Here is a 25,045-nt window from a genome sequence, read left to right as displayed (position 1 = left end):
CGGGGCCGGCGTCAGCAGAGCCAATGAGAGGAGGAGGAGGTGGTGGTGGCAGCGGAGGCGAACACGTGCGCTGCCGGCGCTGAGCCTGGCTGTACGGGGCTGGGGGGGGGGAGCCCGGTCCGACCCCCCCCACCGGCCCCACGGGGGTCCCAGCTCAACGCCCCCCACGGGCCCCGCTTCAAACCCCTCCCCGCCCCATGGGGGGACCGGTTTAACCCGCCTTTCCCCAGCCCCATGGGGTTCAGGGGCCCCGGTTCAACACCCCCCCCCCCACCTCTATGGGGCGGGGGGTGTGTCCAATTCCACCCCCCCGTCCCCGCCCCAGCCCATTAGGGCTCCCCCCGCCCCGGAGGGCACCGCAGAAGAGGGGGTGCCGCACCCACAGGCATTTATTTGACATCTAAAACCTTGCTACAACCAGCAATGCAGAGAAGAAGAAAAAAAAGAGGGGGGGGTAGAAAGAAAATGGGGGGACACAAAGAAAATGGGGGGCAGTGGGGGGGAGGTGGCCCCTCAGGCCTCCAGGAGTTTGCCGAGGAAGCGGAGGTTGAGGATCTTGAGCTGCTCCTCCAAGTCCATGCGGACGATCCCGTCCTCCCCGTCGATGCTGAGCAGGATCCCGGTGGCTTCACGGTCCTCCCGAGGATCACCTTTACCTGCAGGGGGAGGGGGGGCAGGGAGGCATTAGCTGGGGGCGGGGGGGGTAGAAATGGGGGAGAAAAGGGACCTTGGGGTGGTGGTAGGGGTCGCAGAGGGGCTTGGAGGGTGCCAGAGGGGATCTAGAAAGGTCCATAAGGGACCATGGGGTGGTGGGGGGATGTGGGGGGGAGTGTTGGGGGGCCGGGGAGGGTCCCAGGAGGGGTGGGGGGCCTCTACCTTGTTGCTCTTGGTGGGGGTGACGGGCTCCAGGTGCTCGCTGGAGATGCTCACCACCTTCTCGCTGTCCTTCAGGTAGACGGAGCACATCCCGCCCTACGGGGACAAAATGGGGGGGAGTCAGCATCACCATGTATATCCCCCCCCAACCCCAAAACCACCCCCCAAACCCCCCCTGGGGGTCTCACCGTGACGCTGCGGATGACACCGGTCTGTCCCACGGCCTGACTGTCCAGGTAGGTGTCACGGACCTTCACCTGGATGTCAGTGGTCACCCAGTCGCTGGAGCTCTGCTCGATCCCCGATCCTGGGGTGTGGGGGTTGTACCCCCCGGAGAGGGGGCCCCGGGGTCATGGGGCTGTAGCCCACCGGGCTGGGGCTGGGGCTTGCCTGGGGGGAGAGAGGAGTCAGTGTTGGGGGGTGTAGGGGGACTATGAGGGGGGTTTGGGGGTTGTAGGGAGCTTAGGGGTGTGTAGGTGGGCTACAAAGGGATTTAGGGAGGGTGTAGGGGGGCTATAAGGAAGTTTGGGGGGGTGTAGGGGACAATGAGAGTGTTTAGGGGGGCAACAAGGGCATTTAGGGGGTTATATGGGGGTGTTGGGGATTGTAGGGGTGCTATGAGGGGGGGTTGGGGGGTGTAGGGAGGCTATGAGGGTGTTCAGGGGGGTTATTGGGGGCTATGAGGGGGTGTAGGGGGGCTGGGGGGTACCTGGTAGGCCATGGGTGATGGCGTGGGGTGGTAGCTGGCTGGTGAGTGGGTGTTCTGATAGCCCACGGGGCTGGGGGCCACTTGGTGGTAGCTCTGGGGGCTGGGGCTGGGCTGGTAGGAGCCCTGCGGCGACGGGACGGCGTACGGCGAGAACTGGTCCGTGTTGTACCTGGGCGGGGGGGGGGGGGGGGGGAGAGGAGAGAAGAGGTGGCACCCCCAGAGCATGATTTGGGAGGGCTCCAGGGACAGGGTTTGAGGATTTGGGGTCCTCCAGGGCCAAGACTGCACCCTGGGGGTACACTTTTCCCCCCAGGGCCGAGGTTCAGGGTCCCCGAGGAGCACAGTTCCCCCCCCAGGAGCACAATTGCCCCTCAGGGCTGCAGTTTGGAGTCCCCCAAAAGCAGGTTTCCCCCAGGGTTGTGGTTCGGAGTCCTCTGGGGCTGCAGTTTCACCCTGGGACTCTGATTCAGGGGCCATGACCCCCCCACTGAACCAGTTTGGGGTCCCCCAAGAGCAGTTTCTCCCCACAGCATCGTGGTTTGGGGTCCCCCGGGAGTGGTTTCCCCCCCAGAACTACAGTTTGGGGTTCCCTAGGAGCGGTCTCCCCCCCAGAACCACAGTTTGGGGTCCCCCAGGAGCAGTTTCCCCCCAGAGCAGTGGTTCGGTGTCCCCTGGGTCCTGCCGTGGGGTAGAGGGAGCACTCACATGGCCGGCGTGCCGGGGGTCTGGGGGTTGTAGGGCTGGTTGACCTGGGGGGACGAGGGGTCGGGGTAGCCGGGGGTCTGGGGGTTGGGGGTGCCCCCATAACCCTGCGGCGAGGGCGTGGGCTCGTCATCGAAGCCGTACTCGAAGTCCTCGTCGGCCCTATGGGGGACAGACGGGTGTCATCGTCACAGCGGGGCCGTCCTGGTGGCTGGGGACCCCAAAATGGGGCCGTCCCAGCGAGGGGGACCCCCCGTACCCACCTGGAGGGCGTGTTGGGGTTGTTGGGGTCCCAGGCGCCGCTCTGGGCGGGCGTGCGGCTGCCGTCGTGCAGCGGTGTCTGCGAGCCGTAGTGCGGCGTGCGGCTGCCTGCGAGGGTCCCGCAGCGGCTCCGTCAGCCCCCGTGGCTGCAGGGCCCCCTACAAACCCCCCCGAGCCCCCCTTCTCCATGTTGCTGGTCATACTTCAGCTCCGCCACCTCCAGAAGATCACCCTGGGAGTCTCCTCTGTGTCCCCCAAGGTCCCATCTCATCCTGATCCATCCCCCTCCAAGCCAGCCCCGAGTCCCTGTGTCCCTGGGGTCCCCCCAATTCCTGTCCCCTCCATCACTGTGTACCCCCTGTGTCCCCCAAGGTCCCACTTCATCCTGGTGCATCCCCCCCAGGCCACCCCCAGGCCCGCCCTAATCCCTGTTCCCTCTATCCCCCCCTGTCCCCCAAGGTCCACCCCCCAAGCCACCCCAGGGTCCCCCTAATCCCTGTCCCCTCCATCCCCTGACGTCCCCCCACGCCACTCACCATCATGCAGGGGGGTCTGCGAGCCATACATGGGGGTGCGGGAGCCAGAGCCGTACATGGGGGTCTGGGAGCCATACATGGGGGTGCGCCCGTAGGCTGACGTCATCCCACCCGGGCGCCGTGAGCCCCTGCAGGGACATGCAGGTGTCAGGGGACGGGGACATGGTGCCAGAGGGGGGGCAGGGACCCCCTAAAAGAGCCCTGCTCATGTCTGCAGGTGTCATCCACCCCCAAGGGAGGTCCTGGCCCAAGTGTCGCCACCCCTGAGGACCACCCTGACCCATCGGGGGGGGGGGGTCTCCAAGGGCCACCCAAGGGCCATGGTATCCCCGTCCCCCCAACTCACACGGTGGTCAGGCGCTGGCGGTCCACCGAGATGGTCTGGCAGGTGGAGTGTAGCTCCACGCGGGCTGTCGACTCCGTCGCGTCCTTCACCACCCCAATGTAGCCTGCGGGGCAGGATGGGGGCTCAGGGTGGGGGTCCAGGCATCCCCGAGGCCCCCTCCCCTATTTGGGGGGGACAAACGGGCGCCCAGCGCCCCATCAGAAGGCACCCACCTTTGTAGGGTCCTTGGGAGATGCGCACCGTCTGCCCGATGAGGTCGTTATCCCGCCGCCCGCGGCCACGGCTCATGCCACCGCCGCCGAAACCACCGCGTTGGCCTGCAGGATTGAGATGGGGCTCGGGGGGGGGTCCTTGGGGACACCCCTGCGGCCTCCAGTACACCCCTAACACTCACCAGCCCCGCTGGGGTGCATCGGGCTGCTGATACGAGGGCTCATGGGGGCGAAACCACCCACGGTGAAGTTCGTGACATCCCGCGGCTGCAAGAGGGAGAAAAGGGTGCCTGGAGAGGGGGGCAGCAGCAAAACCAGGGGGCTGCAGCCCTCCCTGGCAGTCCCTGGGGGTATCTCTGGCGCATCCCCACCTTGGAGCCCCCTGCCAGGACGAGGTGCCGGGTCTTGCAGACGAACATGCCGCCGTTTTCCACCAGCTTTTTGCAGTGCAGGAAGGCAAAGCCCCGGAAGAGGTGCCGGATCTCCCCCTCACGGCCCTGCCCCGGTAAAAGGCAGGGGTTAAACCCCGGTAAAAAGTGGAGGGGAGGGCATGACCCAGTGATGGGATCCTCCCCTCAGCAATAGGGAGGACCCAGGGGGATGCTAGGAGGGATCTGGTGTTCCCTTGGTGCTGGTAGGGATGCAGGGTGGTACTGGAGGAACCCCAAATATACCAGGGACCTCTTCACAGTGCCAGGAGGGACCCACCTCACCCCAGGGACAGTCCCCGAAGCAGGGACAGACCCAGAGCAGCTCCGGCAGGGACCCAGAACACCCCTGGGGGGGTCCCAAAGCACCAGAAGGGGCCCATCACACCCCCAAGACCCTCCCCCAAACCCTGTAAGCCCCTACCGAGTGAGGCCCGTCTATGACTTTGACAATGTCCTTGACGTGGATGTTGTTCTGCTCCGAGTCGAGGGCGACGGCAAAGCGGTTGTCCTTCTTCCTGGTGACGGCCTGGTGCCGCACCGTCACCACCTTCCCGTACATGTTCAGTACCTGCGGGGACAGGGAGAGGGTGGGAGAGGGGTGGCCAAAAATGGGGACCCCCTCGCGCAGGGGACATAGCTCTGGCACAGGGATGAGCATGTAAACCCCCTGGGACACGGATGCGGCTCCTCCGGGTGTCCCTGGGGAGCTGGGACTCACCTGGAAGGTCTCCCGCTCCAGGCGGACAATGACACCCACTGTTTGGGGGTCCAGCTGCACCAGCTCGCCCCACTCGTGCTGACCCCCCACATCCACGCCGGATGCCGTCTCCGAGCAGAGCTGCAGGTCCCGTGGCAGAACCTTGAGCTGGTGGCGAGAAGCACGAGACACAGCCATTTCCCATCTTCTTCCCCCCAAAACCCAGTCTGTTTTGGGGCAAGACATAGTGCCGAACCAGAGTTTTCACCCCCAAATACCTCGTGCATGGTGAGGTCAGAGAAGAGGATGACGAAGTTTTCCTCCACCCTCACGATCAGCCCTGTGTCACCCTCGAAACGCCCCGCGATCACCTTGACATGGTCGCCCATCTTGAAATACTTCCGCAGCTCCTGAGCTGGAACTCCAGCATGTCCTGGGGGTGGAAGAGAAGGCTGTGGGCATGGCAAGAAGGGGCTGGGGTGGTCCCAGGGTGGCCACAGTGGCTGCAGGAGGCACCCAGTGTTGCCCCCTCGGGACTCCCTAACCTTCAAGTCCTCATGTTTCGGCATGATGGTGATCTTGTTGCCATCGACGCTGAGGATTTTGCCTTGCAGGTTGATCAGCTCACCCTCGCACACCTCCACGTTGTCGCCAGGCTGGAAGTTGTGCTCTCGTTCCTTCCCTGGGGTAATGGTGGGGACAGTGAGGGGACGGCGCTGCAGGGGGGACAGTGGGGGGGACGACGGCAGTGGCACCTGCTTACCTGTGCTCTCTGTCACCACCTCCAGGTCGATGCCTTCGGGCTGGTCCTCGAACTTCTCCAGCTCCGACAGGGTGGGCTTCACCCCTTCCGTTATCTGCCAAGAGTGGAAACGGTGGCCAAAACCATCCCAGCTGAGGAGCCACAGGCCTCCCACCACCCCTCAGCGTTAGAAAGGAGGTGGTTTGGGGGGAAAACCGGCAGGTTTGGTGTTCAAACCCCAGCACGGTGGGGCAGTGGCACTCACCACAGCTGACATGGCAAAGCTTTTGAAAAGGAATCCCTTGCGGCTGTAGCGGTTGCCTTCGAAGATGAGAAAGTCACCATCAGATGCCACGTCACCTCCTAGGGACCTGGGACAAAACCAAAATCACCCCCTTGGTGAGCAGGAGCCCCCCCCAGGGACAAAGTCCTCCTTCAGCAAGGGCAGCTCCCCCAGCGGGGGCTTTTTGGGCAGCATCTGATGTCCCCTGGCAGGGTGATGGTCGCCTACCGAATCTTCTCGGCATCAAAGAGCCGCTGCGGGGGTCGCTTGAACTTCTTCCTCTTGGCGAACCAGTCTTTCTGTGGGGCAGGGGCAGTGGGGGGTGAACGAAGGGCAGCGACACGGCAGCAGTGCCAGCACCGGCACGGCACAGGTCCGCTTACCAGGCTCATGCGGGCTTTGATCCGGTCAAAGTCGATGCGAGGGATCATCTTGAGGGAAATCTGGTTCTGGCTGGGCTCCACGTAATCCACCTGGGGGGCACAAATGCAGGGTGAGCCGGGTGTGTGTCCCCCGCCATGGTGTCCCCATCTCCTTCTGCTCCTCACCTGGGCGATGTCATCCTTGTAGATCCCTCTTTTGAGGCGCACCCAAGATTTGGGCTTGAGGTTGGTGACCTCCTTCACCACTTTGAGCACGTCGGTCATCTCCTTGATGGGGACCATCTGCTGGTTCCAGTAGCCCATGCGCAGGTTGCCCACCCCCTCGATCGCCTGCTTGACATGCGTCTGCTTGTAGGCCTCCACATAGATGTAACCCTTGACGTGCTCGGGGGCCACCACCGACTTGATCTGCAGGGGCTGGAGGACGAGGGAACACATAGGGGACATGTTGGGGACACCGCGGCACTGTCACCCCGTCACCGGCTACAGCCTGGCTCCCCCATGGCCTCACCGTGTCGGTGAACTGGTAAGCGATGAATTTCCGCATGAGAGCGATGGCTGTGGCGCGTTCCTCACCAATCTGGGGACGAAAATGATGTTTTAGCGTTGGAGATGCATGGCTCCCACTGCCACCACAGAGTCCCCCCCTGCACCCACCCCCAAACCCACCTTGCACTTGACGGTCCAGAGATTGGGGTCCCTGCGCAGGGGTGAAGAGGGAAATGCCGTTACAGAGTGTCTTGTCCCAATTTGCTCCTTTCCCCCCCCCAAACCACATGGGTTTCCCGCCCCTCTTCGGTGAGACTCACTTGACTCCTGGCAGCAGCTGTTGCTGCGTGATGTCATCCGAGAGCTCGTCAGAACCACCGTAAACGCTGAAAAAAGGGAAAATTATAAAAAAAATAATTAAATGAGAGGCGGTGGGGAGAAAGGGGAGCTGCTCCCTGTCACACTGGGAATGGGGACTCACGTCTCTCCCACTGAGGACTTGGCATATTTCTTCATGTAATACTCGCCCAGCTCCTCCTCGCGCTGATCCCTGGGGAAATAAAAGGAGGGGGGAGGCGTCAGCTCAGCTGCCACTGCCCTGCTGGACAGACAGACACACAGACAGAGCCGCAGTCACCTCCAGAGGTTCTGCAGGCGCCGAGCGCCAGAGCGATCCTCATCCAGCACCACGTTATCAATGTTGGAAGCTGTGAGGAAGAGGAAGGTCAGGATCTCGCCCCAGGGGGATGGTGCAGGGGGGTGGGCTGGGCTTGCTTGGCCCCGGAGTAGGGGGGGACCCCAAGGGGAAATGGGGTGGGGGGGTGGCGGGGTGATCTGGGCTTACCTTCTATCTCTTCTGCTCAAGAACAAGGAGTGGCGGTGGAGGATGGAGCAAATAATAGCAGCAAAACCACCCGCGGGTGAGGGGGGAACAAAGGGTAAGGAATCAAAATTCAGACGGCAGCACGTGGGGGAAAAGGGAGGGGGAAATAAAAGCAAAAGAAAGACCCAGGCGAGCGCAGATGAGATGGGCTGAGCAGATGGACATGGGGAGGGAGGCATGGACGGACAGCAGGAGGTGGGGGAGACACGCCATCCTTCCCTCCCCCCTCAAGGGATGGATTTTAGGGGGGGAAAAAGGGGCTGGGAGGAGAGGGAAGAGTCAGAGGATGGGGGTTGGCCCCCAAAGAACTGCACTTCCATCCACCTCCTCAGGCCTCCAGGGGAGGGAAGGGACCTGGGGGGAGCCCCCAAAGCAGGATGGGGACGCTCCTCACCTTTCTCCAGGATGTCCTCAGCCCCGTCCTCCCACTGGTCCTCGTCCTCGTACTCATCATCCACGTCTGGGGGGAATCAGGTTGGTAAGTGGGGCCAGGGGGGCAGCAGCAACACCCCACAACACCCCCGTGGCCCCCCCAGCTCACCGGCCTCATCCAAGATGAAGCCGCCATGGCGTGGCTTTTTAGCCGGCCGGTCGTCATCTTCCTCCTCTTCCTCCTCGTCGTACTCCTCCTCCTCTTCCTCCTCTTCCTCCTCGGCCTCCTCCTTCTCACTGCCGGCCACGCTGGCGCGCTCCTCCTCAGCCTAGGGGGTTTGAGGGGGGTGAGGGAGGGCACCCACATGCACCCCCTGCCAGCTGCAGCCTTCAGTCTCACCTCGTTCTCCTCCACCTCCTCGGCCTCGCTGCTGCGCTCGCTCTCGTCCTCCGAAAAGTTGCTGTCGTCGCTGTCCGACATGGCGGTGCTGGGAGATCTGGAGGGGAAGATGGGGGAGTCCCACGGGGACGAGCAGGGGGTCCGAGGGTGTCCCGGGGGGTAGCTGGGGGGAGAGGCAGGGAGACGGGGGGGTGTCCCGACGGGCAGGCAGGGGGGTCTGCCGTTATCCTGCAGGGCCTGAGAGGTGGGCAAGGGAGTCCGGGGGTGTCCTAAGGGGGTCTGGGTCTTGTTTGGGGGGGCCAGGGGGCCGGGCAAAGGTGTCTGGGCGTGCGAAATGGGAGTGTCCCGGGGTGGGACGGGATGCAGACGGGTACGACCCCCCCCGGGGCAACCCAACACCGCGGAACAGCCCTACCAGCAACCCCCACCAGGAGCCTGAGCGCCAGATCTGGGATTACCCCCCGGTAAATCCCATCCCCGGGGGGGGGGGGGGGGTTGTCCTACCACCGTCGCCGCCTCCTTACCCCCGGAGGGAACGGCGGACTCGGCTCCGCTCCGCTCTAGGCCTCGGCCCGGCCTCTCTCCTAGGTCCCGGCCCCGCTCCGCCGTCGACTGCGGTCCCGCAGCGGTCCCGCCTCGGCCCGGCCCGGCTCCCGTCCCTGATCCCGGTCCCGATTCCCGGTCCCCGGATCCCGCCGCTGCCTCTCGCGAGAGCCGCCCCAGCGTCACGTGACGGGGGAGGGGGGTGGAGCCGCCCGCCGTTCACGTTGCCCTGATTGGCAGAGCGCGACGGCGGCGCGGAAGGGTCAAAAAGCGGCGGCGCGAAGGCGGCGAGCGCGCTTCTCGTGCAGGGAGGGGGCCCGGCGGCGGGAGTGACGTCACGCCGCCGGGCCGTGACGTCGCCGCGCCGTCACGGGGCAGCTGCTGGGCAGGGAAGTGACCCCACGGACGCCTGGGTCCTGCGTGGGAGGGGGCAGAGTCCCCCCCACGCCTCAGTCCCCACCCCCAGGGGTCCCACCATAGGCACAGAGGAACCGGTATCAGAGAAAACCAGTTTTATTTACCAAAACCCAAAACCGGGGGGGTCCAGCACCCCCATGCCCCCTTCTTCCTGATTATAGCCCCCCCGCGAGGGTCAGCACCCCAAAACCCAGCACTGGGACCCCCATATCCACGCTCAGACCCCTACACTGGGCACCAGGAGCCCCCAAGCCCCCTGTATCCGCATTCATATCCCCATGGGAGTTTTGGGGGGACTCCAGCACCCCTGTGGGGTCCCCCCCCAAAAATCAGGGCTCCCCCGGGGGAGTCAACACTCCTCCACACAGTATGCCTGCACTCAGACCCCTGCACATGGTACCAGTACCCCTCAATCCCCCCCATATCTGCCCTCAGACCACCATGTGAGGTCTGTGGGGGGGTCTGTGACCCCCGTGGACCCCCCCCCCAAACACTCAGGGCCCCCCCGGTGGGGGAAGCTTGCCGGTGATCTTGTTGGCCCCCTCCAGCAGGGCGTTGTGGATGTCCTTGGCGCCAGCGATTTGGGCTTTGATGAGGGGCAGGGTACTGGGTGTAGGGGAGGGTCTCACCCGCCCCCCCCTCGCCTTTGGGGGCCGCTGGCACCAGGGCAGGGGCGTGCTTGGCGCTGTCGAAGCTCTGCGAGAGGCACTCATGGGCCAGGCGCTGGGGGGGAACACAAGGGGGGGTCACTGGGGGTGGGGGGACACAGCAGAGGGGACAAGACTGGGGAGGCGGGGATGGGACGAGGGGGTGAAAATGGCGCTGGGGGTGCAGAAGTGCTAAGGGGACTGGGGTCTGGGGGGGCACCAGCATCACTGGTGGTGTGGGGAGCACACTGGGGGTGTCTCGGGGGGAGAGGAACAGCCAGGGGGCCGGGGGGGGGTGTCACTTACAAGGCAGAGCTCCAGCTGGTCGCAAAGGGCGTAGAATTCCTCCAGGCTCTTGTCAAAGCGCTGCAGGGCCCCATCGGCACTCTTCCTGCGAGGGGGCCACCGTCACCCCCACTGCCACCCTCTGGGGGGGCACAGGGGGACTGGAGAACACTGGGAAGGGACTGGAGGGCTGCCAGGGGGAATGGGAGGCAGTGGAGGAGGATTGGGGGGCACAGGAGTGGGGCTGGGGGTGACTGGGATGGCCTTGGGGGGTACTGGGATGGCACTGGGGGGTACCAGGGTGTATTGGGATGGCATTGGGGGATAATGGGGGGTACTGGGATGGGGCTGGGGGAAGGTCACTCACTGCCCGTTGTCGATGCTGGAGTTCTGCACCAGGTTCTGCGCCGCCACTTTCATCAGGGTCTGGGGAGGGGGGGAAGAGGGTGAGGGGGGACACGGCCACCCCGAGGGGGTCACAGGCAGCACCCCAGCTCCCACCGCGGCCCCAAGCGTGTCACCTGGCAGTGGTGACTCATTCACTGGGAGGACACACTGGGGAATGGGGGGGATGGGGACACCCCTGGGACACGACCCCCCTGCCATCACTGGGGCAGGGACCCCCCCAGGACCCCCATTACCAGCACAGGGACCCCTTGGGACTCCCCAAAAAAGGACATGAGGACAGGGACCCCCCCAGGACCCCCATTACCAGCACAGGGATCCCCCCCCAGCCCCCTGAGGGACCCTCCCCACCAGGGCCGGCCCCTCCCCTTCCCAGCATCACGCCCCGCCCCCTGCAGCAGACCACGCCCCCTCGCCGTGGCAGGACCTGTGGTGATCGGCCACGCCCCTTCCCGGCGGCAGGCCCCGCCCCATGCGGGCGGCACACCACTCACGGCAACAAGCCCCGCCTCCCCTCGGCGGCAGACCCCGCCTCCATGTTGGCGGGAGACCGCCCCTCGGCGGCAGGCCCCGCCTCCCCCCCCGGCGACAGACCACGCCCCACGCATGCATTAAACCGCCCCGCGGGCGGCACGCCCCGCCTCCCCTCGGCGGCAGGCCCCGCCCCATGCCGGCGGGAGACGGCCCGCGGCGGCAAGCCCCGCCCGTTGCCGGCGGCAGGCCCCGTCCACCTGCAGGCTCTCCTTCAGCTGCGGGATGAGAAGGCGGAACCGCTGCACCGGGTCGAAGTCCTGCGCCTGCGCAGCCGCCACCTGCGCCGGCAGCGGCGGCCCCGGGGGCTGCCCCGGACCCGGAGCCTGCCCCGGACCCGGTCCGGGCCCGGGAGCGGTGGGTAGAGGCGGCGGCGGCGGCGCGGGGGCGGCGGGCGGCCCCGGTCCCGGCCCCGGTCCCGGCCCCGTCGGTGGCGGCTGCGGGGGCGCCGCCATCTTCCCGGCGCGCGCCCTGCTTCCCGCTCCCGGCCGGCCGCGCGCGCCGGGAAGTGACGTCACGGCCGGGGGTCCTGGCGCCGCCCGGAAGTAGCTGCCCCCGACGGCGCCTGCGCAGGGCCCGGTCCCGGCCCCGCCATGGCTCCCACCATCCAGACGCAGGCGCAGCGGGAGGAGCCGGGCCACAGGTACGGTGGCGTCACGGGCCTGACGTCATGGCCGGCTTCGTGCTGTCACGGGGTGGGGTTCGCGGGGGGGATGCGGAAACCTGGGTGCCCTCCCGACGTCATAGCGCGCGTGGGGGTGGGGGAGATGCCTGACAGCTGAGTCCCGTAATGGCGTCATAGCGCATGTGGGGAGCTTGGGGTCCCCAGACCCCCGGGCTCCGTCCTGACGTCATAGCGCTCGGAGGTGGCGGGGGGGAGACGGGGTCCCGGACGCCTGGATCCCCTCGTGACCTCACACACGGGGAGGGGGGGACGCGACGTAATCCTGGGTCCCTTTGTAGCGTCATGGCCGCCACGGGGGTGGTTCTGGACACCGGGGTCCCCTCATGACATCACGTTGAATGTGGGGAGGGGTGGGGGCGGGCCGGGACGCCCCTGGGTTCTCTGGTGAGATCATAGGGCAAGGTTGGTGTCGCCCTCATGACGTCATAGCACGCACACACACGGAGGGGGGTGTCGGGGGTCCCGGATGCCTGGGTCCCCTCGCTCCCCTCCCCCTCCCACAGGCCCAGCTCCCACCGGACGCTGCCCGAGAGGTGAGTGGGGGGGTCGGACCCCGAGGGTCCCTTGGCGGACCGGGGGGGCCCAGTGCCACCCCGTGGGGGGTCCCCCCGTGTTTTGGGGACCCCCCCTGACCCCCCCCCCCCCCCCAGGTCGGGCGTGGTCTGCCGGGTCAAGTACTGCAACAGCCTCCCCGACATCCCCTTCGACCCCAAGTTCATCACCTATCCCTTCGACCAGAATCGGTACGGGGGGGTCCCTGGGGGGGTGTGTGTGCGTGTGTGTGACCCCCCCACACCCCCCTGTGCCCCAATTTGGGCCATAAAATGGGTGGTTGGGGCGCTGGGGGGTGGTTTGGGGAGGGGGTTTCAGGCAGGATTGGGGTCCTCCCTGGCTCCTGCAGCACAAAACGGGGGGGCGGGGGGGGTCTGGGATGTTTTGGGTATTCATTCAGTGCTAGAGGAGGGGTCTGGGGGGGGTCTGGGGTGCTTTGATCCCGCTCTGGTTTATGGGAGGGGGTGTTTGGGGGGTGGGTTGGGTAGCTGAAGTGCTTTTGGGGGGTGTTCTAGGAAGGAGTGGGTTTTTTCACGCGGTGTTTGGGGTTTTCTTAGGAGGGGCGTTGGGGTTTTGGGGGGGGTTGGGGTGCCTGGACATGCTACCCCCCCCAGGTTCGTGCAGTACAAGGCGACATCGCTGGAGAAGCAGCACAAGCACGACCTGCTGACGGAGCCCGACTTGGGCGTCACCATCGACCTCATCAACCCCGACACCTACCGCATCGACCCCAGCGGTGGGGGGGGGCGGGAGCACCCCCCAATTTAGGGGGGGGCAACCCAGATTTGGGGAGGGGGGGGGTTACAGGTGGGGAAGAGGTGGGGGGCACATCCACGCCCTGGGCTGAGGGACACCCCTGGGAGCCCCCCGAGAGGTTGAGCTTCCAGCAGGGGTTGGGAGGGGGATTGGGGGGACCCCAAAATTGGGGTGGGACCCCAGAATTTGGGGGGGACCCACACTGGGGGGGGGGAAGCCAAATTTCCCTTTCTCCCACCCCCCAGTTCTTCTGGACCCGGCGGATGAGAAGCTGCTGGAGGAGGAGATCCAAGCACCCACCAGCTCCAAGAGGTAACAGCATCCCCTCAAAACCGGGCTGGGGGGGGGACACCTGGCACCCCCCAAACCTCTGGGGGGCCCCCCCACATCATGCCGTGCCCCCCCCCCCCCCCCGCAGGTCACAGCAACACGCCAAGGTGGTGCCGTGGATGCGCAAGACCGAGTACATCTCCACCGAGTTCAACCGTTACGGCGTCTCCAACGAGAAACCTGAGGTCAAGTGAGTGCCGGGGGGGGTCCTGGAGGGGTCCCGGGGGGGCACAGCCCCCTGCCCCTCTCAATCCCCCCCCTCCGTGTCTCCCCCCGCCCAGGATCGGCGTGTCGGTGAAGCAGCAGTTCACGGAGGAAGAGATCTACAAAGATCGTGATAGCCAGATCGCCGCCATCGAGAAGACCTTTGAGGATGCCCAGAAAGCGGTGAGGGCAGGGGGGAGTGGGTTTTTTTGCCCCCCCCACGGGATATTGGGGGTCTCCCCGGGATTTTGGGGGAACACACACAGCCTTGACACCCTCCTGTGCCCCCCCCACAGATCACGCAACACTACAGCAAGCCTCGCGTCACCCCTGTTGAGGTCATGCCCGTCTTCCCTGACTTCAAGGTAGGAGGGACACCATGGGGACGCTCTCGGCAGGGGGGGGGACACACACGTGTTAAGGACCCCCCCAGCGTGGGGGGGACACACCCCAACCCCCCCCCATCTCTGTGACACTGTCCTACAGAGGAAACTGAGGCACAGAGCCCCCACTTGCAGGGGGAATCTGGGGGGGTAGCGAGCAGTTTTTGGGGCAGAACGGTGGTTTTGAGGTCTGGGGGGGGGGTGTTGACCCCCCCACTCCCTTTTTGCCTCCCCTGCCCGCCCTTTTTTGCCCCCCCCCCCCCCCCCCCAGATGTGGATTAACCCCTGTGCCCAAGTCATCTTCGATTCGGACCCAGCGCCCAAGGACACAAGTGGCCCGGCCGCGCTGGAGATGATGTCCCAGGCCATGATCAGGTGCTGCGGAGGGGGATGACCCCACGTTTTGGGGGGGGGGGGGGGGGGATCATCTCTGCCCACCCCCCCCACCCCCTTTAACTCTTTTCTGCCCGCAGGGGGATGATGGACGAGGAAGGGAACCAGTTCGTGGCTTATTTCTTGCCCGTGGAGGAGACGCTGCGCAAGCGGAAGCGGGACCAGGAGGAGGAGATAGATTATGCCCCCGAGGACGTGTATGGGGGGGGTCCTCTATGGCTGGGGGGGGGCCACAAGGAACAGATTGGGGAGGGGGGGGGGAGTCCCACAGCTTTGTGGAGGACAAACCAGCACCCTGGCAGCACCTGCTAGGTTTTGGGGGGCTGCTTTGGCAGATGGTGGGGGGGTGTCTTCTCAGCCCCCACACATGCTCCCCCCGTGTCCCCCCCCCAGGTACGACTACAAGATCGCTCGGGAGTACAACTGGAACGTGAAGAACAAGGCCAGCAAGGGCTACGAGGAGAATTACTTCTTCATCTTCCGCGAGGGTGACGGTGTCTACTACAACGAGCTGGAGACCAGGTGGGGCTTGGGGGGGGGCACTGGGAGGCCCCCCCCCCCACCCCGGTAATGGGGACACTGGGAGGGGTTTCCCCTTCCCTGGGGGCTCGTTGGGTGTCCCCGTGCAGCCTGGAGGGGGGGAACGGGTGGTGTGGGGAGGGTCCTGGGGGGGTCCCTAGGGGTGCTTGAGCCCTGCCCCGCCTGCCAGGACAGTGAAGGGGGGGGCTGTGGAGGGATGGGGGTGGGGATTCAGGATCTGGGGGGGGTCAGGAGGAAGACTTTGGGGTCTGGGGGTTCTGTGGAGTTTGGGAGGGGTCCTGGGGGGGTCCCTGGGAGTCGGGAGGGATGTGGGGGGGTCCCAGGGGTACCTGACACCCCCCCCCCACTCCCCCCCCAGGGTGCGGCTGAGCAAGCGGCGGGCGCGGGCAGGGGTGCAGTCGGGCACCAACGCGGTGCTGGTGGTGAAGCACCGTGACATGAACGAGAAGGAGCTGGAGGCCCAGGTACGGCTTGGGGGGGGGGGGGGAGTGTGTGATGGGACCCCCCCCACCCCCCCAGGGGGCACCCGGGCATCTGGCTGACACCCCCTGCCCCCCCTTGCCCACCCCCCGCCAGGAAGCACGGCGGGCGCAGCTGGAGAACCACGAGCCGGAGGAGGAGGAAGAGGAGGAGATGGAGGCTGAGAAGGAGGCAGCGGGATCAGGTATGGGGGGGCTCCCCTGGGGTGGAGGGGGAGCTCTGGACCCCCCCGGGGGGGGGCAGAGTGTTGGGGGCCCCCCCCCCAAAAACCTCCCCCCAATCTCTTTCCCCTCCAGATGAAGAGCGTGAGAAGGGCAGCGAGAGCGAGGGCGGGGGGAGCGGCGAGGAGGAGGAGGAGGCCGAAGGCTCGGGCAGCAGCAGCGAGCGGGGGGGTTCAGCCCGCAGCGAGGAAGAGGATGAGGCCGAAGACGAAGAGGAAGAGGAGGGCAGAGGGGGCCGGCGTGGGGGCAGCGACGCCGCCCGGGCTGCCCGCGATCAGGAGGAGATCTTCGGCAGCGACAACGACGAGGAAGAGGAGGAGGAAGAGGAGGAGGAGGAAGAAGAGGAAGAGTCCGAGGCGGGGGGCAGCGAAGGGGGCCCCCCCCGCAGCCCCCGCCTCAGCCCCAGCGAAGCCTCGGAGGAGGATGACAGCCCCAGCGACGCCTCCGACTCCTCCAGCGACTGAGGGGGGGATTCTCCAGCAGCTCGTAGTGAGGTTGAGCCAGCCCCCCCATCAGCCTTTTGGGGTAAAAAACAGGCACTTTGGGTTCGTTTGGGTTTTTTTTCTGTTTAATAACGTAGTCATGGTTACCAGCCATAGTCATAACAAAAGTTATTCATAATAAAATGTATCTAAAATAACATTTCTATCTGGAAGGGCCGCGGCGCTACGTGTACAAAGTGTGGGGGGGGGCTGTACCGACGGGGAGGGGGGGGGTGTTCCCAGGGTGTCCCTCACCCTGGGGGGCTGTCAACATGTACCTAAATTTGGGGAGTGCCCCCCCCGGGGGTGGACAGGGTGACACGCCCCCCCCCCCCCAGGGCCAAAACAAAATAATATTAATAATAATATAATAATAATAAAGAGAAAAAAAGAAACAAACAAACAAAAAAACCCCAACAATAACCCAGGATTTGGGGATTATTAAAGATGGTAAAAATGCAACAAACTCCCCCCCCCAAAAAAAAAGAGGGGCCGGGAGAGCCCCGCCCCCACGCGCAGCCCCTGTAGTGTCAACACAGCCCCCCCCCCGCTCCCCCCCCCCGCAAGGTCATCGGCCCCGGGGAGCCCCTCCCTCACAGGGGGGCCCCTGCGCCCTTCCCCCCCAGCCTGGGGGAGGGGGGGGCAGGGGGATTAATCCCCCCCCCGGCTTATTTTAGAGTTGTTGCCCCTCCACAGTGCGGGGGACACTGAGGGTGACTGGTCATGGAGGAGGTGACACCCCCCACACCCCCCCCGCCGGTGGAGGGGGTTAAGGGGGTGAACCCCGCCCCTATTTGGGGAGGGGGGGCGGTGCCATCAGATGGTGGAGGTCTTGTCTGTGCCATCTGTGGGGGGAGGTGAGGGTGGGGGGGTGTCAGGAGGCACCTGGGGGGGGGCCGCATCCCTTCATATCCCCCCCAGTGCCCCCCACCCCCCCCATCCCACCTTGTCCCCCTGTGTGTGTCCCCCAAAGGCACCTGTGCCTTTGTGTCCCCCCCCCATACCCCCCCCCAATCCCATGTCGTCGTCCCCCCCCCATTCCCATGCCCCCCCCTCACCGCCCAGCGCGTGCTCCGTCATGCTCAGGCACAGCGACTCCAGCGTGGGGTTGATCTCCAGGTCGGTGCCAGGGAGGGGACACTCTGGGGGGGGGGGGGCAGAAGACACACACAAGGGTGAGGGGGGGGGGCCCCAGGCCTCCTATCCCCCCCCCCGACCCCTGACCCCCCAAAACCCTCCCGGAGGGGAGTCCAAGCATCCTACACCCCCCAAGCAGGGATCAAAACATCCTCCCCCACCCCTGGAGGGGGGGAAGCACAGGTCCAACCCCCTCCCCCCCCAGTGTGTCCCCTGCTTTTGGCCCCCCCCCCCGGGCCCCCACCTACCCTGGGGGAAGGCGAGCAGGGCCTGGGGCGAGGTGTGGACGGGCAGCGAGTGGGTGCGCTGCACCGCGCTGCGGCTCCCTGGGGAGCCCCCAGCCCCCCCGCTGCCAAACCACAGGCTCTGGCAAGGAGGGGGGGGGGAAGGAAACGACAGAGTGTTTATTAGGGGGAGGCGCTGGACACCAACACAGGGATGCTGGCGTCCAGGACCCCCCCAAAAAGTTACCCTCAGGGTCTGGGATCCCCATTTCCCCCCACCATGGGGAGCCCAGGGTGAAGGAGTCCCCCCCCGTTCCCAAAGGATCCCAGTGTGAGCCCCCCCTCCCCGCAAACAACACCCCCCAAATTCATCCTGCCTGCCCCCACCCCAACAAATCCCCCAGGAACCGCACATCTGCCCCCCAAACCCCTAAGACCCCCCCAAAACACCCAGGGACCCCCACACATCTGCCTCTCACCAGATCCCCAAGGATCCCAGCGTTGGGCCCCCCCAAATCCTGTACAAACCCAGCATCTGCCCCCCCCAGCCCCTAAGACCCCCCCAATCCCCCAACATTCACCCCCCCACTCCAGACCTCCCCCCCCACAAATCCTCAAGAACCCCCATATTTGCCCCCCTCCAACCCCTAGGATCCCCCCCATCCCAAGTAGCCCAGAATCCACACCCCCCCCAGGAACCCCCCCAAAGAACCCCAGTGCCCATCCCTGTGACCCACCTGGCGTCCCTGGGCACCGAGGGGGGGTCCGCCGAGGGGGGGCCGGGGGGTGGGGGCCCCCCCAGCAGGTCCCAGCAGCCCCAGGCGGGTGGGGGGCAGCGCACGGGGGGGCAACGCGAAGGGGCGCTGCCCCCGCCGCCCCCCCGCCCCCCCCACAGAGCCAGCTATGGGGAGCGAGTTGGAGCCGAAGGCCCAGCTGGGGGGGACGGATGGACATGGGTCAGGGTGGCACCTGCACCCCCCCACCCCCAAATCCTGCCCTGGCCCTGGGGGCTTACCCTAAGCCCCCCCTGGGGGAAAATAAGGCACCCCAACTCTCAGGGGGTGGGAAATGGGGCACCCAGGGGACAAACTGGAGCACAGGGGTGTCCTGTGGTGGGGCCAAGACCCCCTCAGACCCCCCCCAAATTGGGGAGGGGGGGAAAATTGGGCCCTGGGGGGGTGCAAGGCAGGGAATAAGGCACCTAGGGGGGGCCAAGAGCCCACCAGGGGAGTCCCAAGGGGGTAAATGCAGCACCCAGGGGGTCCCAAACCCCCCCAAGAGGGGCAAACTGGGGGAGAGGGATAGGGTCCCAAAGGGAAACTGGTGCATGAAGTGACTGGGGGGTGGGTCCCAGCTGCCCCGTGCCCCGTCATCCCCCCCCCCCAAAATATGCCCACCTACCTCTTGGGGGGCCGATAGCCCGGGCCATCAAGCGGCACCTTCTTGGGGAAGGCGCGGAGCAGCTTCAGGACCTGCTGCTTCCAGGAGAGGAGCCTTTTCTTCTGCGTCTCCGTGAACGCCTGGGGGGACACACACACGGACATGGAGGGGGGGGTCACACGGCCCCACAGCCCCCCCCCCCCCAAACACCCCCCCAGGCCCTGCTCTACCTCATGGCTCAGGCACTTCTCAAGGAGCTGGAGGTAACTGGTGATGTTCTCCTCATCCGGCCGCGACACCAGCAGCTGGGTGCACACTGAGGGGGGTGGACAGGGGGGGTCATGGAGAAACCCAGATATCTGGGTACCCTGGGACCCCCCCCCCCCCCGCAAATGAATCAGGGGTTCTTACCTTTACCCATGACACGGGTGAACTGCCCCGGGATGTCTCCGTCGGGGACGGGGGCGGCGGGGGCTTCGGTGTCAGTGGCCGGGTGGGGGGCGAAGGCTTCGGTGGCCCCCGGGGGGGCCCCGTCAGGGGTGCCGTTTGGGGGGGGAGTGGCCGGGGGGGGCTGGAAGGCTTTGATGGGGGTCACCATGATCTGCTGCAGCTCCTGCAGCGCTGTCCACAGGTTGCCCCCCTCCAGGATGTCCTGTGGGGACCAGGGACACGTTGGTTGGCCGGGGCGGGGGGGGGGAGAATGTGGGGGACAAGCAGAGCAGAGACATGGGGACCTCAGGGGGCATCAGTGACACACCCCCCCCCCCCTCCACCAGCCCTGGGGACATGGGGGTTGACCAGGGACACCCTGTGCCACCCCTGGGGACATGAGGGGACAAGGGGCACCTTGTGCCAGCCCTCAGGATGCAGAAGGGAACCCGGGCCACTTCAGTGTCACCCCAGTGCCACCCCAGTGCCACCGCTGTGGGTCCAAGGGCCACCCCATGCCACCCCTGAGGACCAGAGGGTCACCCCATGCCACCCCTGAGGACCAGAGGGCCACCCCAGTGCCACCCCTGTGGGTCCAAGGGCCACCCCAGTGCCACCCCATGCCACCCCTGGGGACCCCAGGGCCACCCCAGTGCCACCCCTGGGGACCCCAGGGCCACTCCATGCCACCCCTGGGGACCCCAGGGCCACCCCGGTGTCACACCTTCTCCAGCGCCCTGAGGACGCTCTGCCGCTCCCGCAGCTTCTGGATGCTGAGAGCGATCTTGTGCCGCGCACCCTTGGTGACGTTCTGCGGGGACAAAGGGGGACAGGTGGGATCGGGGGGGGTTGTCCCCTCACCCAGGGGTGGTGGGGACACGGGGAGGGGGGGGGGTCCCAGGAGGGGACGCCCCAGCTCACCTGCGACTCGAGGTGATGCTCCGTCAGCGTCATCATCTCCTCGTACGTCATTTGGGAGAAAAGCGCCGCGTACTTGTGCAGCCGCAGGCTCTTCAGCCAGGAGGGGACATCTTTGGGGGGGGGATGTGACATGGAGGTGGCTGTGAAGTGACAAGCCCCCACAGCCCCCCCTCACCCACCACCAAGGCCACCCACGGGTGCCCCGTCCCCCACCTTTCATGCCGCTGCCGTCCTCCTGGAAGGTGTTGCGGCCGCCAGCCGGCTCCTCGGTCTGCTCGCTGCCCGAGGAGGCCACGCTGCTCTGGGGCGAGAGGGGCGCGTGGTCCCCGAAGGGGGGGCGGGGGGCGACGGGGACAGCGGGCTCGTCACCCCCCCCCGGCCATTCGTTTCCCCCTCCCTGGGGACTGCCGGGCACCAGCGAGAGGGAACGCTTCAGCGGGCTGGGGTGCAGCTGGCAGGGCAGAGCTGTGGGGATTTGGGGAGGGGGGGTGTCAGGGTGGGCCTGGGTCTCCTCTGAGGGACACCCCCCCCCCAGCCCCCCAAGTCCTCTGTGGCTGCCTGGATCCCCTCCAGACTCTTCCTCAGCCTTTACTGTTCCCCCCAGATCCCTCCTCAGCCCTTAATGTGATCATCCCCCCAGCCCCCTCTGCACCCTAAGCCCCCCCAGATCCCCTTCCTGGCCCCCCCCTCGTCCCCTCCAGCCTGCTGGCTCACCTCCCCAGCCCCCCAGCTGCTCCCCCAGCCCCCCCTCAGTCCTTAACATGTCCTCAAGGCTCTCCTTGGCCCTCAACATCCCCCCAAGCCCCTTCCCAGCCCCCTCGTCCCCTCCAGACCCCTCCCTGTCCCCTCCAGTCCTCTTTCCAGCCCCCTATCCCCTCCAGACTCCTCCCTGTCCCCCCCAAGCCCCCCTGTCCCCACCAGACCCTTCCCTGTCTCCCCCAGCCCCTTCCCAGCCCCCCTGTCCCCTCCAGACCTTTACCTGTGCCCCACCAAGCCCTTTTCCAGCCCCCCCCCCCCTCGACTCACCCGCTCCCCCCAGGCCGTTGCCGCTGGCAGGGGGGTGGAATGGAGGGTGCCCATTCTCCCGGGGGGCCGCTTCGGGCCAGGCCGGTCCCAGCTCGGGGGCCGTGTGCTCAGGCCACTCGTGGGGAGGCGGCGGCCGTCGAGGAGCGTCGGGGCGGGGGGGTCGTGCCGGGGGGCCGCCGCCACCAGCCAAACGCTCCTCTAAGTGGCCCAACCAGAGTGCCAAGGCGCTGCGGTCGTCCAGGGTGGTGGCGGGGTGGATGAGGGCGTAAGAGAGGAGCTGCCGGCTCTCCTCCACGCAGCGGTTGCTCTCGATGGCGTAAGCCAGGATTTTCTGCAGCCGCTTCATGTACTCGGCCTTGGCGGCGGCATTCCCTGGCTGCAGGAGCGGGAGGTGGGCCAGGAGCAGGGCCACCGCCGCCTCCGCTGGCTCCTGCGGCCACTGGCTGATGGCGGCTGGAGGTGGGAGAAGAGGAGGAGAGGAAAGCGGTGATGAGGGGGGTGTCAGCGTCACCGTGCAGTCGGGAGGTGGGGGGGCAGAGATTTGGGGGGAGACAGAGTTAAACCCCCCTCCCCTCCCAGGGCTGGAACTGGGGGAGCAAAACTCTCCCAGGGCAAATACAGGGGGCTAAAACTGGGGACAAAAACTCCTGGGGCGGGGGGGGTCAGAACCCCTGGGGAAGATGGGGAGCCCCCGAGCCACCCTAATTTAGCCCAGAAATGCACAGGGAGACCAGACAGGGCACCCAGGAGGGGACCCCAGAGGTGCCTGGGGCCAAAGGGGGAGCCACAAGGTGAGGCAGGGAGCCCTGCCAGGTCCCCAGGGAGCTTTTGGGGTCCCCATAAAGCTCCCACAGGGCACCCACAACCACGTGGGGAGCCCCTGGTGGGGGGTGGGATGATGCATGGAGACCCACTGGGTGTGGTGAGAGCCCTTACAAGCTCTGGAAAGCCCCACAGGGCACCCAGGGAGCCCACCCGTCCACCCAGGGGTCCCTGTGGAGCCCACCTGTCCACCCAGGGAGCCCCAGGGGTTCACAAGGAGCCTGCCTGTCCACCCAGGCAGCCCACCCATCCAGCCAGAGTGCCCTGGGGAGCCCTACAGAGCCCACCTGTCCACCCAGGGGTCCCCACAGAGCCCACCCATTCACCCAGGAAGTCCTGGGGGTGCCTGTGGAGCCTGCCTGTCCACCCAGGCAGCCCACCCATCCACCCAGGGAGCCCCACAGAGCCCACCCGTCTACCCAGGGAGCCCCAGGGGTCCCAGAGGAGCCCCTCCACCCCCCACCACTCACCAGCGCTGTTGGCCTCAGCCTCAAGGAGGTGGATGTCGGTGCAGTCGGCCAGCGAGTGCTCAAGGCAGAGCTGGAGGAAGCGGGCCTGGGTGCGGGTGACGCGCTTCAGCAGCGAGAGCAGGGCCACCGTCTGCTCGCACTCGTTCCAGCCCTTGAACCACCCCGCCACGATCCCCACCTGATCCCGGAACATCATGGCGGTACCAGGGGGGCTCACGGTGGCGGCGGCGGGGAGAGGGGGGAGACGCGGGGCCAGCCGTGCCCCCCCCTCACATGGCGGCGATGTGGTGGCTGCGGTGGGGGCCCCGGCGGGGGCTGGATGAGGAGTCGGTGCCCCCCTGGGCCAGGGCAGGCATGGAGGAGGGGGCACAAGGCCCCAACGGCTCGGGCCGGGCCCCCGGCCTGCGTTCCTGTGGTAAAGCCCCAGAGATCCCTGCGGAGAGAGAGAAGGGGCGGTGTCAGGGCCGGCCTCCCCCCACGGGACCAGGGATGCCCCCACGGGGACTGGCATCCCCCACCGACCGGCGGGGATAGGGAACCCCCCCATCGAGCTACTGGGAGCATCCCAGGGTGCCAGTTCGGCCCTGCCAGGACAACCGGGGCCCCCCGGGGGTGCCCACCCCCCTTCTCATCCCCCCAGACTGGGGAGACACGGCACTCGCTCGGGAAGGATGTAGGAGCTCTCGGACCGCCCTCCCGCTACCCGGCTCCGGCCCGGCAGTACCTGACGCCCTGGAAAAGGGGAACGGGGAAACGGCAGGGGGGAGCAAACCCAACGGGAGGGGCCGTGGGAGGCGGGTCCGGGCGCAGGGCGGCGGGGGGTGTCCCAGGGGCCCCTCAGCCCTCGCCCGGTGGGTGAAGCGGGCAGAGCCGGGAGCGGGGCGGTCCCAGCGCCGTCATGGAGAACGAAGGGGACGGGGCGGGGGGCCGGGCCCGACGGGGTCGGGGCTCGGTACCGGTACGGGGGGGGGAGTGGGGGGGTGGTCATTCAGGCCCAGGCCGGGGAGGCCGCGTCGCGGGCGGGGCCCGGAGGCCGCGGAGAGGGGCCGGGACCTCGGGGCTGGGGAGCGGGACCGGGACCGGGACCGGGACCGGGACCGGGCCTGGGGACTGCGGCCGGGACCGGGACCGGGGCCGCTCCTCACTCACCGCCACCGCCGCCGCAGCCGCACTCGGAGGCGCCGTCGCCGCCGCGCAACGTCAGCGCGCACGGCACGCACGGTGCGTCACCGCCCCACCGCGCATGCGCCCGCCGCCGCGGCCCCAGCCCCTTCCGCCACCCACACGGCTTCAGCCAATGGGAGGGCAACGGGGGGTGGGGGGGGGTGGGACCGCCGCTTCCGGCGGTGGGAGATGTCCGCCTCTCGTGGCCCCGCCCCGGTTCGCCATTGGGCCGCGGCGCTGCCAATGGGAGCGCGGGAGGGCGGCCCTCGCGGCGTCGCGTGGGGCGGGGGGGAGGGGGTGGCAAGAGCCGCAGCGCCGCCCCTCCCCTTTGCGCCGGCCACGCCCCCTCCCCGCCACGTCCCTCCCGAGACCACGCCCCGTCTCAGCCCACGCCCCTCTCTGGGCCTAGACCACGCCCTCCCTCAGTTGGCCACGCCCCCCGGCTTCACCGTCTCCCCTCCCGCGCCGGGGCCGCGCTTCGGGGGCGGGGCTTGAAGGGGCAGGGCTTCAGGGTGGGGCTGGAGGCGGGGCCTATGGGGGCGGGGCTGGGGCCCGTGACTCGGGGGCCCTGACCACAGGGCGCACGACCCCGGTCCCCAGTGTCCCCCAGTGTCCCCAGCCCGTCCCCGCTGTCCGCCAACGGCTCCGGCCACGCGTCCCCCGTGTCCCCAGCGCGGCGGGGGGGACACACACAGACGGGGACAGACAGAGGGACAGAGGGGGAATGGGGAGGTGGAGGGAGGGACAGACAGACAGACGGAGGGAGGGAGGGACGGACAGACAGACGGAGGGATGGAGGGAGGGCCGGGGGAGGGCAGACGGACAGGGACCGACGGACAGAGGGACCGGTGGCTCCGGGGCCCCGCCGGTGCGGGGGAGCAGAGTCCGTCCCGCTTCCCTCGTTCCGTGGGTCCGTCCGTGGATCCGTCCGTCCGTCCGTGGGCCCGCCCGCCGGCCCCGCCTCGCCCCTCCCCGCCCCGCCCCGGCGGCTCTGCGGCTCCGAGCGGCGGCGGCGGCCTGTGCCGGCGGGACCGGGGCTGCACCGGCACCGTCACCCGCACCGGGGCCGCCCCGCCGCCATCCCGGGGCCGCCCCCCCCCCCCGCCCTCCACCCGCACCGCATCCGCCCCGCCGCCATCAGCCCGGGCCGGCATCCCGGTCCACCCCCCCCCAACAACCACCCTCCGCCACCCGGCATCCCGGTGCTCCGCCACCCGGCATCCCCGTGCTCCCCCACCCCGGTACCGGCATCCCCCCCATCCCATCGCCCCTCCCCAACCCCGCTACAACCGGGCC

At 67.4% G+C, this 25,045-nt stretch overlaps 4 protein-coding genes across 7 annotated transcripts; 1 reads left to right on the top strand and 3 right to left on the bottom strand.

Annotated features, from left to right (window-relative positions):
• Positions 1 to 453: 453 nt before the first annotated feature.
• Positions 454 to 8,977, bottom strand: LOC128137326 (transcription elongation factor SPT5-like). The gene is given in 32 exon segments (XM_052778182.1): positions 454 to 638; positions 641 to 656; positions 877 to 972; positions 1,065 to 1,212; positions 1,214 to 1,266; positions 1,586 to 1,754; positions 2,291 to 2,449; positions 2,551 to 2,656; positions 3,085 to 3,212; positions 3,431 to 3,533; positions 3,643 to 3,747; positions 3,825 to 3,909; positions 4,014 to 4,139; positions 4,495 to 4,641; positions 4,792 to 4,938; positions 5,049 to 5,191; positions 5,194 to 5,203; positions 5,316 to 5,452; positions 5,534 to 5,627; positions 5,778 to 5,883; positions 6,024 to 6,094; positions 6,179 to 6,268; positions 6,344 to 6,595; positions 6,690 to 6,758; positions 6,848 to 6,878; positions 6,988 to 7,053; positions 7,149 to 7,217; positions 7,305 to 7,374; positions 7,945 to 8,010; positions 8,092 to 8,251; positions 8,323 to 8,419; positions 8,847 to 8,977. Coding segments are annotated over 31 exon segments (3,228 nt in total). The 5' UTR covers positions 8,404 to 8,419; positions 8,847 to 8,977; the 3' UTR covers positions 454 to 513.
• Positions 8,978 to 9,649: 672 nt separating this feature from the next.
• On the bottom strand, positions 9,650 to 11,630 carry LOC128137676 (mediator of RNA polymerase II transcription subunit 29-like). The gene is given in 5 exon segments (XM_052778806.1): positions 9,650 to 9,884; positions 9,886 to 10,005; positions 10,236 to 10,320; positions 10,582 to 10,640; positions 11,351 to 11,630. Coding segments are annotated over 5 exon segments (627 nt in total). The 5' UTR covers positions 11,606 to 11,630; the 3' UTR covers positions 9,650 to 9,776.
• On the top strand, positions 11,623 to 16,334 carry LOC128137671 (RNA polymerase II-associated factor 1 homolog). Of its 3 annotated transcripts, XM_052778796.1 has the most exons (14): positions 11,624 to 11,793; positions 12,339 to 12,368; positions 12,486 to 12,578; positions 13,002 to 13,123; positions 13,389 to 13,455; positions 13,562 to 13,663; positions 13,755 to 13,860; positions 13,974 to 14,042; positions 14,332 to 14,435; positions 14,534 to 14,650; positions 14,847 to 14,975; positions 15,352 to 15,457; positions 15,570 to 15,657; positions 15,770 to 16,334. In XM_052778796.1, the coding sequence occupies exons 1-14, from the start codon at positions 11,744 to 11,746 to the stop codon at positions 16,156 to 16,158; spliced, it is 1,572 nt and encodes a 523-aa protein (XP_052634756.1). In that variant the 5' UTR covers positions 11,624 to 11,743; the 3' UTR covers positions 16,159 to 16,334. The 3 variants fall into 3 exon arrangements, with proteins under 3 accessions (XP_052634757.1, XP_052634756.1, XP_052634758.1); XM_052778797.1 differs by lacking the exon at positions 12,339 to 12,368 and having other exon boundaries at positions 11,623 to 11,793; XM_052778798.1 differs by lacking the exons at positions 12,339 to 12,368; positions 12,486 to 12,578.
• LOC128137669 (protein Smaug homolog 2-like) lies at positions 16,245 to 23,740 on the bottom strand. 2 transcript variants are annotated; one of them, XM_052778793.1, is made up of 13 exons: positions 23,735 to 23,740; positions 22,586 to 23,018; positions 21,294 to 21,746; positions 20,481 to 20,732; positions 20,268 to 20,377; positions 20,071 to 20,157; positions 19,329 to 19,569; positions 19,148 to 19,233; positions 18,939 to 19,057; positions 18,275 to 18,470; positions 17,562 to 17,679; positions 17,235 to 17,318; positions 16,245 to 17,021 (listed from the first exon to the last, which is right to left on the bottom strand). In XM_052778793.1, the coding sequence occupies exons 2-13, from the start codon at positions 22,779 to 22,781 to the stop codon at positions 16,993 to 16,995; spliced, it is 1,971 nt and encodes a 656-aa protein (XP_052634753.1). In that variant the 5' UTR covers positions 22,782 to 23,018; positions 23,735 to 23,740; the 3' UTR covers positions 16,245 to 16,992. The 2 variants fall into 2 exon arrangements, with proteins under 2 accessions (XP_052634753.1, XP_052634754.1); XM_052778794.1 differs by lacking the exon at positions 18,275 to 18,470.
• Positions 23,741 to 25,045: the final 1,305 nt, after the last annotated feature.

This window comes from Harpia harpyja, chromosome Z, assembly GCF_026419915.1.
Source record: "Harpia harpyja isolate bHarHar1 chromosome Z, bHarHar1 primary haplotype, whole genome shotgun sequence".
NCBI lineage: Eukaryota > Metazoa > Chordata > Aves > Accipitriformes > Accipitridae > Harpia > Harpia harpyja.
Note: the sequence above shows the minus strand (reverse complement) of the source record. Positions and strands in the feature narration are given on the sequence as shown.